This window comes from Mycteria americana, unplaced genomic scaffold (genome assembly GCF_035582795.1).
Source record: "Mycteria americana isolate JAX WOST 10 ecotype Jacksonville Zoo and Gardens unplaced genomic scaffold, USCA_MyAme_1.0 Scaffold_37, whole genome shotgun sequence".
Taxonomy (NCBI): Eukaryota; Metazoa; Chordata; class Aves; order Ciconiiformes; family Ciconiidae; genus Mycteria; species Mycteria americana.
This window is the reverse complement of record NW_027445624.1, coordinates 1,599,958-1,613,090: the sequence shown is the minus strand read 5'-3', so window position 1 is coordinate 1,613,090 and position 13,133 is coordinate 1,599,958. Positions and strand designations below refer to the sequence as shown.

General features: G+C 47.4%; 1 protein-coding gene across 1 annotated transcript; it reads left to right on the top strand.

Moving 5' to 3' along the window:
- The first annotated feature begins 3,326 nt into the window (after positions 1-3,326).
- LOC142403502 (E3 ubiquitin-protein ligase RBBP6-like) lies at positions 3,327-12,911 on the top strand. Its single transcript, XM_075489761.1, has 7 exons — positions 3,327-3,492; positions 5,847-5,946; positions 8,039-8,075; positions 8,621-8,710; positions 9,936-9,939; positions 12,641-12,744; positions 12,894-12,911. The coding sequence occupies exons 1-7, from the start codon at positions 3,327-3,329 to the stop codon at positions 12,909-12,911; spliced, it is 519 nt and encodes a 172-aa protein (XP_075345876.1).
- Positions 12,912-13,133: the final 222 nt, after the last annotated feature.

The following is a 13,133-nucleotide window of genomic DNA, read 5'->3' as shown; positions in this document are numbered from 1 at the left end:
AAGTGGCGCTTGGTGGGCCCGGGGCCGGCGCCATCGTGGTGGGCAGAGGGGGCTCACGCGTACCGGAGCATTGAGTGCATCTGCCCTGCCTTGCCCCTGCCCCCACCGCTCCACAGCTTCCTCCCAGCCCGGGGCCTTCCAGGGTCTGCCCCGGGGCACTGCAGTGACATGTGGCCCTGTGCTGCCGAGAGCCACAGGGACTGACCGGCCATGACGCTGGCCGTGCTAGCATCCTGCAGTGCTGTGTCGCCTGTTCCAGTGAACATATTGTAGCACCAGGGCAGCGGAGAGCCATAGCTGAAAGCGCAGGGTGCCAGGGGACCGGGGCGGGCGAGGGTCCCTGCCTGGGGCTGGGTGCGTGGCCAGAGCCCCAGGCCAGCAGTTTAAGGACTCTGTGCTGCGGGTTTTCGATGGACTGGCTGTATAAACCTGTCCCCTCCGCTGCACGAAGGACTTTAGCCCCCTGGCGTCCCCCAGGTTGTAGGTCGCTTGGCGGGCACGTTGTTGCTGTCGGATGCTCTCTGCCTCCTGCTTCCTGCCTGCTGCCTGCTGACACCCATCGCCGTGCTGTCCCCGTCCAGCTTCCCATCCCAGAGCGCTTTTCAGTGTTTGGCCTGCTGTCGAACCACCATCTTCTTCTTTTTCTTTGGTGGCATGTTGTCCTGCAGGGAGGTCACTTGCATCTTGGGGGTGCTGGCTGGCGTGGGGCGCTTGGCCTTCTTGCTGCCTGTCTCTCCCGATCTGGGCACCACCTGGCAGGAAACAACGCCCGCCCGCACTGGCAAGCGGGTCAAAACCACCCGGGGCTGCCTCTGCAGGGCCTCCTCCACCAGTTGGGCCATGCGGGGCAAATGATGCTGGGGGGCAGTCGGGGGGCTGCCCAGGGGACTCAGCAGCGGGATCTGCAGGGGGCTCAGCAGGGGACTCTCTGGAGGAGTCTTCAGGGGATCCTTCTGGGGACTCTCCACAGGACTGTCCTCTGGAGACTCCTCTGAACTCTCCCAAGAACTCTCTGGAGAGCTCTCCTTGGAAGTCCCCAAGGGACATAGTGGCAGCCAGGTGGGGAGGTCTGCCACCAGCCCACCCTGCTTCCCCCTGGGGTCCTGCAAGGGGGAGGCCGCCATCCCCCAGAACGGGTCGGTGTCCCCCAGCATTGCTGCTGCCAGGCGGTCCTCGGAGCAGTCGCCCTCCTCCCCGTACTCCAAGAAGTCAGGGACTTCATTGCAGAAGGTGGTGCTGGCAAGGCTGTCGGGGACATCAGGAAAGGTGTTTTCGCTGTCCACCAGCATCACCGCCGCCACTTGCTCCCTGTTGCAGCCACCCTCTGCCCTGTATCCAAGAGGTGGGGGAGCTTGTTGAGGGAGGTGGTCAACTTGGGGACATCAGGAACATTTGGGATGGTGTCCTTGCCATCCCCCAACCCCACCGCCATCACTGGATGCTTGGGGCAGCCACTCTCTGCCACATACCCGGACAGGTCGGGGACCTCATCGAGGACCTTGGTAGTCAAGTTGGTGTCCTCACTGTCCCCTAGCCATGCCACCACCGCTTGGTCCTGGCGGCAGTCACCGTCTGCCACATACTCTGGGAAGTTGTGGACCTCATTGAGGAAAGCGGTGCTGGTGAGGCTGTTGGGGAAATCAAGGACATCAGGGATGGCGTCCTCGCCGTCCCCCAACCCCACCACCACCACTCGCTCCTTGGGGCAGCCACCCTTCACCACGTACTCGGAGAGGTCGGGGAGCTCATTGAGGAAGGCAGTCATGTTGGGGTCATCGGGGACAGTGTTCTCACTGTTCCCCAGCCCCAACACCGCCGCTTGCTCCTTGGTGCTGCCGCCCTCCGCCACATACTCGGAGAGGTCAGGGAGCTCGTGGAGGAAGGTGGTCAAGCTGGGACTGTCGGGGACATCGGGGATGGTGTCCTCGCCGTCTGTGGTGTTGAGCCAGGCGAGCATATGTTTGAGGGTGGTGTCCTCTGCCTGCTCAGCAAAGGCCTCGGCGAAGGTGGCAGGCCCCTGTTTGGGCAGGTCTGCGGGCTCCCCTGGGGCCGCTGGGTTGGTCACCGCTGCTGAGAAGCAAACAAAGTCAACCCAACCCAAGGGCAGTGCAAGCTGTCCTCAGCTTGGCTGTCCACCTGCAGGCTTGGGTATCCCCCAAAACTCACCTGTGGGCTTTGTTGTGGTTCTGCCGGTGATAGGAGCCAGGGCGGTCTGGTGGGGGCTGGTGGCAGAGATGCTGTCCTCGATGGCCACCCCGTCCTTGTTGGAGGCCTCTGACAGGTTCTGAGCGCTGCTGGGCAGGGTGTGGAGCACAGGGGGGCCCTGCACCCAATGCTGAGCCGGGGGGCGGCAGGGTGGCGGCGGTCCGGGCTGGGCAGGGACATGCAGCGGGCAGGAGCCCGTTGGGTACAGGGGTTCCCCCTGGACCATGGCCCATGGCCCCAGCCCCATCGGCTGGTTGGGCACCAGCGTCCCCATCACCACCTGCTGACCCCCGCTGTAGGCTGGCACTTGTGGGAGCTGCACCCCATGGGGGAGCTGCACCATGGCGGGGAGCTGCACCCCACAGGAGAGCTGCACCAGCTGCCCTGGGGTCCCCAGGGGTCCTGGCACCCCCTGCCAGACGCTGGCCTGCCCCAGCTGGTAGGTGATGGGGTGGAGCTGGGCAGGCTCAGAGGACACCGTCAGCCCTGGAACAGAGGGCAGCCCGCAGGCAGTGACTTGTGCAGGCATGGCCGGAACGGTGAAGTTCACACTGGGCACCTCCATTACCATCGGCAGCTGCAGAGGGAAGCTCTCTGCTGGGGGAAGCGAAGAGGGGTGATGGGGTGAGATATTGGCGGGCAGAGTGGCTGGGGGGTACCTGGAGGGCAGGAGCAGCAGGAGGAGCGGGAGCCTGCTGCTGTACCTGCTATGGCGCTTGGTCAGTGTGGGGTTTGTTTGGGGCAAACAGCCTCCGTCCCCATGGCGATCATTGCGCCAGCACCTGGGTGCAGTATGCCATTGTGAGTGTGCAGTGACCCGCTCGAGGCAGGCGTTTGGTTGTTGGCCGGGAAACCCCTGGGCGGAACGCTGAGGCAGGGGCTCCTGAGTCGCCATAGCGAGCAGTCAGCGCTGGGAGCGCTCTGTGCGAGAGAGGGAGCGGAGGCCGAGCGCCGTTCCCTTTGAGTGCCTTCGGCCCACTCCACCTCAGCCTGTGCTGCTTGCCCTGACCCCTCGGTGGGTCCTTCCCCGTGCTGCCGCAGGCCGTAACGTGGTGCAGAGGCCGCGGCGCCTTCTGCCACGGTAGACGCTGTTGTGGAGTAGGCACCGCCTGGCCCCAACCATGTCGTGCGTCCATTACAAGTTCTCCTCGAAGATGAGCTATGATACGGTCACCTTCAGCGGCCTCCACATCTCCCTGTGCGACCTCAAGCGCCAGATCATGAGCCGCGAGAAGCTGAAGGTGGCCAACTGCGACCTGCAGATCACCAATGCCCAGACCAAAGAAGGTGCGTGGGGGCAGCAGGCACAGGGCCTCGGGGTCCGTCTGGCTGGTGGCGTCGCAGACTGCACCGCAGCAGCCCTGGCCTGCGGGAGCTGCACTCTGCTCTTTGTGGCTTGTCCCCACGTAGCGTGAGTCAATCTGGGGCCCATCCTGCTAATATAAGCAAAAAGTAAACAGGACTGTAAATATCAGTGGAAAAAAATGATATGATGGACTCCTTTTAAGATGCTGGGAAGGCACAATGGATGGTTAGGACGTATTTTAAAGGGCAGGGGTGTGTGTGCGTCCTCTTCCATGCTTGCTATAGAGGCACGTTCTATAAAGGCAGAATTCCCTTCCAAAGGCCTATGCTCAAGAATGATGCATTTCAACTTGCCTCCTTTGAATTTGACCTGAATTTCTTGACCTGTCTTTTAGAAGAGATGTTCTCACAATATTGTGGAAGAACTGCAAACTCCAGAACTCAGGGCTTTGAGTCCTCTTTCCTGCCCTGTAACATTCTGACACAAAACACTTGGAGAATGTGCTCTTCTGCTTCTCAGGCAAAATACAAAAAAAAAGAAAAGAACCCAAAACCGCAATGGGACTCTGATCTTAATCCAGTGGTTTGTGATCTGGACCACAGAGAATAGCCTGTATGGCTCTGTTCAGCAGGTAGAAACAGCTGCTTTGGGCTCCTAGGACTGCAGCTGGCATGGTCTCCCAGTTGTTTGTCTGGGCCTCAGTACTGTTTGAGCTCCTCCTCCATGACAATGTCCCAGTGCAGGCCTTTCTTGACAGGTGGCTGTGTAATGGTTAGATTTTCCTTTTGAGAAGAGCTCTAGGGGTTGGTTTCAGGATATGACCTCTGTAAAAGCTTCTGGTTTCGTCATTAGTAGTCCTTTCTCCGACATTTTGAAACTGCTCTGAATTCCAGAGGAAGCATACTGTTTGGTTCCCTAGGTGGAAAGAACAGGAATTAGTTTCAGCAAAATGATTTCTCGGTTTTCTGAAGAAGCATTCTGTCATTTGGAAGTAGAAGTAAACTGTTCATTTCGTGGTTGAAATAATGTCTTCTGGTAGGTATGTTTTGGTCTCAGAGAGGTTCCTGCCTGTAGGAATAATATACTGAAAAAGGGAGCCGAAATTGTGAAATATTCCTATTTTGTGTGTGATCACTGAGCAAAACCGCCCTGACAGAGCTTGACTGGAGATACAGCAGCTTTGGTTTTCAGACCATCGTTCTGATTCCGTCTGCAAAGCTTTTAGTATGTACAGCTGTAGGCAGATGACAGGGAATGGCTGCTGATAGTGCTTTAAAATATTTAGTCACAGCCAGCTCGTGTAAGTACAAGATACAAACCATTCTCATGGAGACATCTTTGCGTTTTAAGCTGACTCAGTCCAAGTGTCTCGGGGAGTTGTGGGGTTTTTTTGTTTGGGCCTTACAGAAAAGGTCAGAAGGCTTTCCTCCTCTTCAGAAGACTAACATGGTGTAAGCCAAGGCAAAGCATGGATAGCTTCAGGCACACACTGCTTTCAAAAGGCTCTTCAAGGCTGTCTTCATAAGTCATTTTGTTTGAGTCTGTCTGCTCTGCAAAAAGTGCATCGAAAGAATCCACGTCCCTTGGGCTGATTCAAACTAGATGATGAGCTTAAGAGGGCAGATACCACCTTAGTTGGAGCCAATTCTGCCCTACTTGTGAAAGCAAGCTCAAAAAACCCCAAAATCTCTGTGATCCAATGTGTAGCCCTGCCAGTTGTGTTTCCATGTCAATGTAAAGCCCTGAGCAGCTGAGAAGTGTGGCTGTTGATGGATTAAGCTGCAAGAAATAGACAGAGATGGCAGGCTGTCTTCTGTGTTCTGTCAGTCTTCATGGGTGAATCGTTTTTAGTGAACAGCTATGAAAGCAATGGCGCAGAGTTTCCATGCTTTAGCTGAGTGCCTGTGGTGTTGCAGGGCAAGCTAGTCAGACTTTGGAATGTGGTTTAAGCAGGTGAGACTTTGCTGTGGTTTGTTTTTCTCCAGAGATGTCTTGGTTTTGTAGCCTAAGAGCAGCAAAAGCAACGTAAGCTAGGTCAGGAAAGAACCTCATGCATTAGCAGACTCTCCTTTAGTGACCTTTGAGCCCCTTTTGCTGTTGGCGTTCAAACTATTTTTAAGAAATGGAAAAGATTTTACTGCTTGTGTTTGATTCTCAGACCTGAGGATTTCTTGGAATGTCCTGTTAGTGTGTTGGGACGATAAAGGCGCGATGTTACCTAGAACATTTTGCTTTTTAATCTGAAAGGGATTCTGTGAAGTGCTATGTAATGACATATTAATATACATTCTTACAAACTGACTCATGTTTTTTTCTGGGTTTGTGTTGTTTTCAGAATACGCAGATGATAATGCCCTGATTCCTAGGAACTCATCAGTAATTGTTAGAAGAATCCCTGTTGGAGGAGTTAAAGCTACCAGCAAAACATATGTTATGTGAGTATCCGTAAAGCATGGTATTCTTTGTTAGGGGTTCCAGTGTGTGAACTTTTTGGATGGCTATTAGTTTACAGAGGCATTCAGACTGTATCTTTCTCGTTAAAGCTGCTGTTAGTTTTTGTTGTCATGGGGTAGATTTTACTGTATCTGTCCCAAAGGAGACTTACCTTTTTAGGCCTGCTGGGACATGGGGTTCAAACTCCAACAATGGTAACTTTTAAATAAGAGGAGTCTGTTGGGTTTGTTCTTGGGGATGATTTTTCTGAGACCAAGGCTGTAGATGCTGTTTCCTCTCCGTGGAGAGATTCCTCATCATATGTGTTTGCTTTTAGTGCTTTTATAGTCCAGACAGACAGGCATTGTAGTGTAACCTGAGAATTTGTTGCCATCTCAGAAGAGTCTGATTCTCAGGGCTTGACTATTTCTTGCATTTGGGGGAGGCGAGGCGGGATATGGCAGGTATTCTTACGTCCCAAATCTGGGGTTTGTGTGTACTAGCTATAGAGGAAAGACCAAGGGTTGCCAGCTGGGGAATCACACAAACAAGAAGTTGCATTCCTAAGTGATTCCTATTAGTTTCCTAAAGACAATGTCCGTTTCCGGCAAGAGAAGAAGAACACTATCCTAAAGCGTGTTGTCTTTTGTGCGAATGCGATGAAGGAGTAGTTAATCCTTTCCAAACTTGAACCTCAGTAAGCAGTTTAGCATGTTACCAAATGTTACGAGTTCTCTTTCCAGGTCGTTTTTTACCCTAAGCTGATATGCATGCTCCAGGATTTAATTCTGTGTTCCTAAGCTGTTTGGAGGACAGAGAATCAGGTGTATTGATTAAAATTACAGATATTCAAATGCCATCCTGACTCCAGGATTATTGCTGTCATTTATTTATTCATACAGTCCAGATCTCTATCAGCTGCATTAGCATTGTTTGAATGGTCATGTTTTCCAGCCTTCTTTGAGATACGCCTCTCCACCACAATTAGTAGATATTATTAGCTTGTGGTTTTGCCATGCCTTTCTGCTGTTGCTACTCAGTAAATAAAGTAGACTGATGAGTTACAGTGTGCCTTGAACAAACAGTACAGCAGCGTCCTGGTACCCATGAAGCATTTGCAAGCAAAAAGCCCTGAATTTCTGTGGCTCTGCATGTAAACTTCACATGAATTCCACAGCAGCCTTTGAATTGCCTCTGCTCATGGGACACTTTGGATGGTGTAGGAATTGTTTGTTAATGCCATCAATGGTTGCATGTCTGATTGGTGATGAGTAGCATGCAGACACAGATCAATGAGTACGTGGAATCTCAGCAAGTTTTCAAATGTAATAATTATTTCCTACAATATTGTAGCATTTTCAAGATTATCTTAAAGCAGATTCAGGCAGTTAAGACCTTTTTTTCCCCAAAAAATCGTAGGAACTGCTTTCAGGTGAGATTTCTGCGCCTATTTTTAGTCAATATAGCATATGTAACACCTTGAGCACATTTTGGCACTTTCATGGCTAAATATGGTAGATATCTGAACAGAGTGCTTGGGCTTCCACAGAGAAACACTGTAGTAAAGACGATGCTGCTGGCAGTTTTGTTATTTCTTTGTCAGATGGCTGATTTGTTTCATTTCAGTAAACTTGCACTTCAAAGTGTCTAGAGCCTCCCTATTCTTTCTTAGAAACTGAAGTACTCTCTCTGGTACCTACTTGTAATGCTAGGGATATACGGGTTGGCTAAAGTTACCTTTGTACTTTCATGGTTGATTATTTAAGAACACAAAACTGTAGTAGAGGCTTCATATTTTTGATACTTACTCGCAGAGACAAAATGTCTGAGGACTTCGCTTGCACTGTTGTGTTCTGTATCTGTAAGTCTTGGAGTAATTTGTGACAAAGTAGAAATGTGATTTGGGGTTTTTTTTTTTAGTTGCACTGCATGCACCAAGAGGGAACAGTTTATGTATACGTATAAATGTTCACATTCACTAGAGTATCAGAACAGAATGTTTTGATGTTCAGGTTTTAGACTCTGTTTTCACTGCTTTATGTTGGGTACAAGTGCCTTATTTTAAGTTCTGATCACCTTTCTTTCTTCTTCTAGAAGTCGAAGTGAGCCAGTGAGTGCAACATCAAAAGCAGTACGTAAAAACCAATCTCAGCCTTTTTTCTACGCACGGCCCTTAATTGTATGCAATGTAGCCTTGTATTAATTTTCCACACATTACCTTAATAGATATTTTCCAGTAAAAGATAGTCTATGTTGTAAGTACTGTGCATTTGATTCAGCATAGTAAAAACTGAGTAATGCCCTCATTTGCACAGTTCTCCTGTGAATATTGGTATTTGTGCCTAGTAATGCATTGTATTTCATATGGAATACGCCAGAATATTTCCGGACTGACTTTGTGTTGTACAGATAATGTATGATGGTTTTTGGATCACGTAGGTTGAAGGTTTGCACAACAGAACATGGTGCCCTGTTCTACATCTGCCTGTCCATAGCTAGTGCTATGTCTGTCTGTATAGCTTGTTGTGTGCTTTTTTTTTCTTGCCATAAAAATTGTTTGGAGTGTATTTGTTGCATTTTCACATTGTATCACTTAGCTTTTGTGTTTGAATATGAATATGCATTTAATATGAATATGTGTTCAACATGAATGTGTGTTTAATTTTTTGCGAACAGATTGATGACTCTTCTGCCCCTATTTCTCTGGCCCAGCTTATTCAGGTATATCTATATTCTCGTCAAGTGCTTAAAGAAAAAAAGTGTTTGGTTTGTATTTTTAAATCTTATACTGTGATGCATAGCTGGATAACTCTTGTAATGTGAACAAAACATTAATTTGATTTTTAAGAATTTAAAGTGTTTATTTTCACCTTAAAATGTCTGTATATTTTGATACTGTCCTGTAAGGAGTAGTTGCCAGTTTGGGAAGGTAGAAGGGGAGCACTTCATCAGCCTCAACGTCATGTTGTGGTATTACTCATGTTCCAGACACAAAGAAGCAGCACTTTAGAAGCTGTTTACTGTTTTTCATGCATTTCGTTAATGTTGCATTGGAAACTAACACAAGTTTCAGAGAAGAATTTAATTGGCTGTCAGTGATGGACATTTCAGGGGGGTTTGCAACAGCCGAATTAGAGGTGTTTCTGGAACATGGACACAAGCAGGGTCATTTCTGCATTTCTAGTTATTACAGTTATAGATCCAATCTTTGGATGCTGCACAATTTCATAAATTGTAGTATGTCTTCTCCTTCAAACAGTCTGGAGCTTAAAAATCAGTTTCAAAATCTGGATAGTATAATTTTTTCTACACATAGCTTCAGTCCACTCAGAGGAAAATGGGATTGGTGACACAAGCCTTTATGTGAGGTACAAACAGAGCCGAAGGTTCTGAGTGCCCGAGAAGGCTCTTTTTAAGGAGGTGAACAGGCACATAGACAGCATGTAATGGTGTAAGGACTCCCCAGAACATCTTCAGGACAGCTGTATTTTATAGAAGCAGCTGTTTTCATGCAACCTCAGCTAGCGCTGTGCTGCTCTTCACAGGACGGGGTGAGTGGGGTTGTCTTTGGCTGTGTGGGCTTAAACGCGTTTCTAATGCCTGTGTCAAACAATTCCCTGTGAAACAGACTGCCAATCTGGCTGAAGCCAATGCTCCCGAGGAAGAGAAAGTAAAAGCTGTGATGATACAGTCTTGCCAGCAGTATGATCCCATCAAGTAAGTGTGGATAATGTCAAATCTGTTCTTTGAAGATTCTGGAAAAAATTGTGGAGGTGTTGGTTTTAACAAGAGAGACACATGCATGCCTTTCTCTTCTTTTCCCAAAAAACCTTTTAGTTACTTGAGGAAACCCTTGGGTCCACCTCCACCATCATATACGTGCTTTCGCTGTGGAAAACCTGGCCACTATATAAAGAACTGCCCAACACATGGGGTAAGATTGTGGGGGACTTCTGGTGTTAGTTTGTTTTTAACGTGTTTCCCTTGGCAGTTAGGTAACAAATACATGAACACTCGTATTAAGACTCATTTCTCTTCGGGTGAAATAGAGAGGCTATATGGCAGTGTTGCAAAGCCCTTCAAAATTCAAGGAAAACCTGGAATTTGAAATGTAACATTTTCTTTTTTGTAGGTCATTGACATTGAATATGTCCATAGATCTTTCTCTGTGAACTTGGATGCTTATTGTTATATATTTCAATATTGCTGGAAAGTTTTCTGGTTTTAACTCTTTCTAATGACAGTTCACAGTTTTTAGTATTCCGTAGAAAACCAAGGTGTTTCTGTTGACCCCATCTATTGAATATTTGCCTGTTGTAACTACACCAGTCTCTGGCTGAGCATTCATGCCATGTGACGTAAGTCACTGAATGCATATGCCTGAGGTACGAATTCAACCTTCGTATGGAGAGGGTGAATATAAGTTTCCCCAGTGACTGATTCAGAGCACCGAATGAAGCTCTTGCTCTGAATTGCGCTCTGGAGTAGGAGCGGGTTTGTGTCTCTTGTCTGAGTGGGTGGTGAGCTAAGGGATATTCCACCCTTAGGGAACCTGAAGTGAAGCCAAAGCATGTCGAGTGAGTTCAAAACACTGCTCAAGCCTTTGCGACATTCTGGCTATATTCATTTAGGAAAATAAGTATTTCAGTTTAGCGAGCCTGACACTAGGTAAAAGGAGAGCCCTGAAGGCTTTTGCTGCTTAAAATAAGCATTGCAATGTCATTGGAAGTGTGGGTCTTAAGATGAGCTATGTCTGCATTTCTTTTCTTAACAGGACAAAAATGTTGAGCCTGTTCCCAGAATTAAAAAGAGCACAGGAATTCCCAGGAGCTTCATGATAGAGGTGGAAGACCCCACTACAAAGGGTGCCATGCTGACAAGCACTGGGAAATATGCAATACCAACTATTAGTGCGTACGTATGGAATTAAATGGACTGACCACAAAGGGAACGAGAGAAACCATGCGTGAATGTCTGAGGGGCAATGCAACCAAGTTGGCCAGCATCTGTAGTTACAGGGCAGGAAGCATTGTCATTGTCTCTTAACCATAAAATCCGTGATGCTTTCTAATATTACAATAGGGTGGTCCTACTGTTCATGGCCCTGGACATTGATAAATCTGGTGGTACGCTAAGAATCTGTATTTCTGTAAAACATTTCAGTAGTGTTTACAGAGTAGTCCTTCTCTTTGAAAGCTCATTTTGCTTCTGCTTTATGTTTCCAAGGCTTCTTGCAACATTTGTCAACTAACGGTTGGACTGAGATTTCCTCCCCCTCAGATTTTTATCAAGTAGATGCTATAACCTAAGAAAATACTCCTGTGGGCTGACGAGAGTGGCGGCTTTAAAATGCACTTGGTAGCACCTCTGTTTTTCTGCCATGGATCTCCTTTTGTAGAAGCTGTAACATCAACTTCTTCCATTGATAAAATGTCCTTACTCGGAGACTAACTTTATCCTGAGCCTGCAATTTACGTTTACCCTCTGGCAAAGGAGAGGTGGGATCCTTCTCACCTGATTTGTAGCTGTCAAACCATTGTTTTTCTAGTCTGAGCTGATTTATTAGTTGATCCAATGAATGGGAGAGCTCAGCAGAAGGAAGATTGTGTTGTGGCTATAGAAAAGTAGTTTAAACTAAATGCCTACCTTGTAGAAGGCTGATGTGGAGGGAGGAGAACTCCAGCTGTTCTCTTCCTTTGATAGAATACAAAGCTTGGAAGAGTTTTCCTTTACCCACGTTTAAGTTTTTCCTTTTTCCTTCCCCACCCCCCTCCAGGGAAGCTTATGCCAGAGGAAAGAAGGAGAAGCCTCCCTTTTTACCAGAGGAGCCGTCCTCCTCCTCCTCCTCAGATGACCCTGTTCCAGAAGAGTTGTTATGTCTGCTTTGTCAAGAGTTAATGGCTGATGCAGTTGTTATTCCCTGCTGTGGAAACAGTTATTGTGATGAATGTAAGTGTTACTCCCACGTTTGTTAATTCAAAACATCACAGCTGATCTTCTGAAAGCAGAGAGAGGAGATAATGGAATGACTTTGTTACCAGCTCTATTTCATACTTAAGTATACCCTGAACAGGAAAGGACTCTTCTCCTAGAAAGGGAAAAAAGAAAAAAAAATAAGCAGAAAACGTAGTACCTAGTGAAAGCCTCTTTACATGCAGAGGGGCGAGTAGGAGAAGAGCGCATAATTGTGCAGGTGATGACAGTATGAGATATTGAATGCATTTAGTTTGTCCACACCCTTTCTCTCCTAAAAAACTGCATAGCCAACTCTGGTGACTTCCTGCGGTCTGCACCAAAGGCAGAGTTAGGCATTTAATCCACATTCTTCTCCACGGGAGAGCTTGTTCAAAACTTCAGAACTCAAACCTACTAATGGTTTTTTGAGACGTGTTTTATTCATTAACCTGGAGGTTGGTGACTTCTGACTGTACTAGATAGTGGAAAGAAGACTAGTCGAAACATCGAGACACAGCCTACTCTACATCTTCAAATGTTGCAATAGTGCAATGTCAAAACTGTCTCGTTATTTGCTGTGTACTATAAATTTTTTACACCGTTGAACACGTATAGCTTCATGCTTTCACTTCAAGAGCATATTCACCCACTACCCATCTTCGTGATTTTATAATTAATTAGAACCCCCAAAATTTCCTCTGTTTGGCTAAAAACTGTTTGGATGATTCTAAACATACACAGGTATTCGAACAGCATTACTGGACTCTGAGGAACACACATGCCCAACCTGTCATCAGACGGACGTTTCTCCTGATGCTTTAATTGCCAACAAGGCCCTACGCAAGGTAAGGTGATGACTTTTACATAACTGTTTGTAAGAAAAGACTATTTGTAAAAAGCTGAAAGGGAAGAAAGGCTAATTTACACCTCCTTAAGCAAGGCCAAGTTGAATAAGGCTAAATGTACCTTTCAAGTACATTACCTGTTGTTCCAGAAGCTGACAGCTCTTTAGAGACAATCTGGCAAATTCAGGTCACACTTTTGTTTAACTTGATTGCCTCACTTTCAATTTCGGTGTTAACACTGAAGTACTTGAAATACAGATACTGTGAGTTACCAGTCCTTGATCTTGGTGTTTAATGTGATGTGTTCATATAGCTGTATGTTCATTGATTTTAGGCTTGATATCATTTCCAGGAGTACACAAGTCATTTTACTCTGTGGAGGCTTTTGT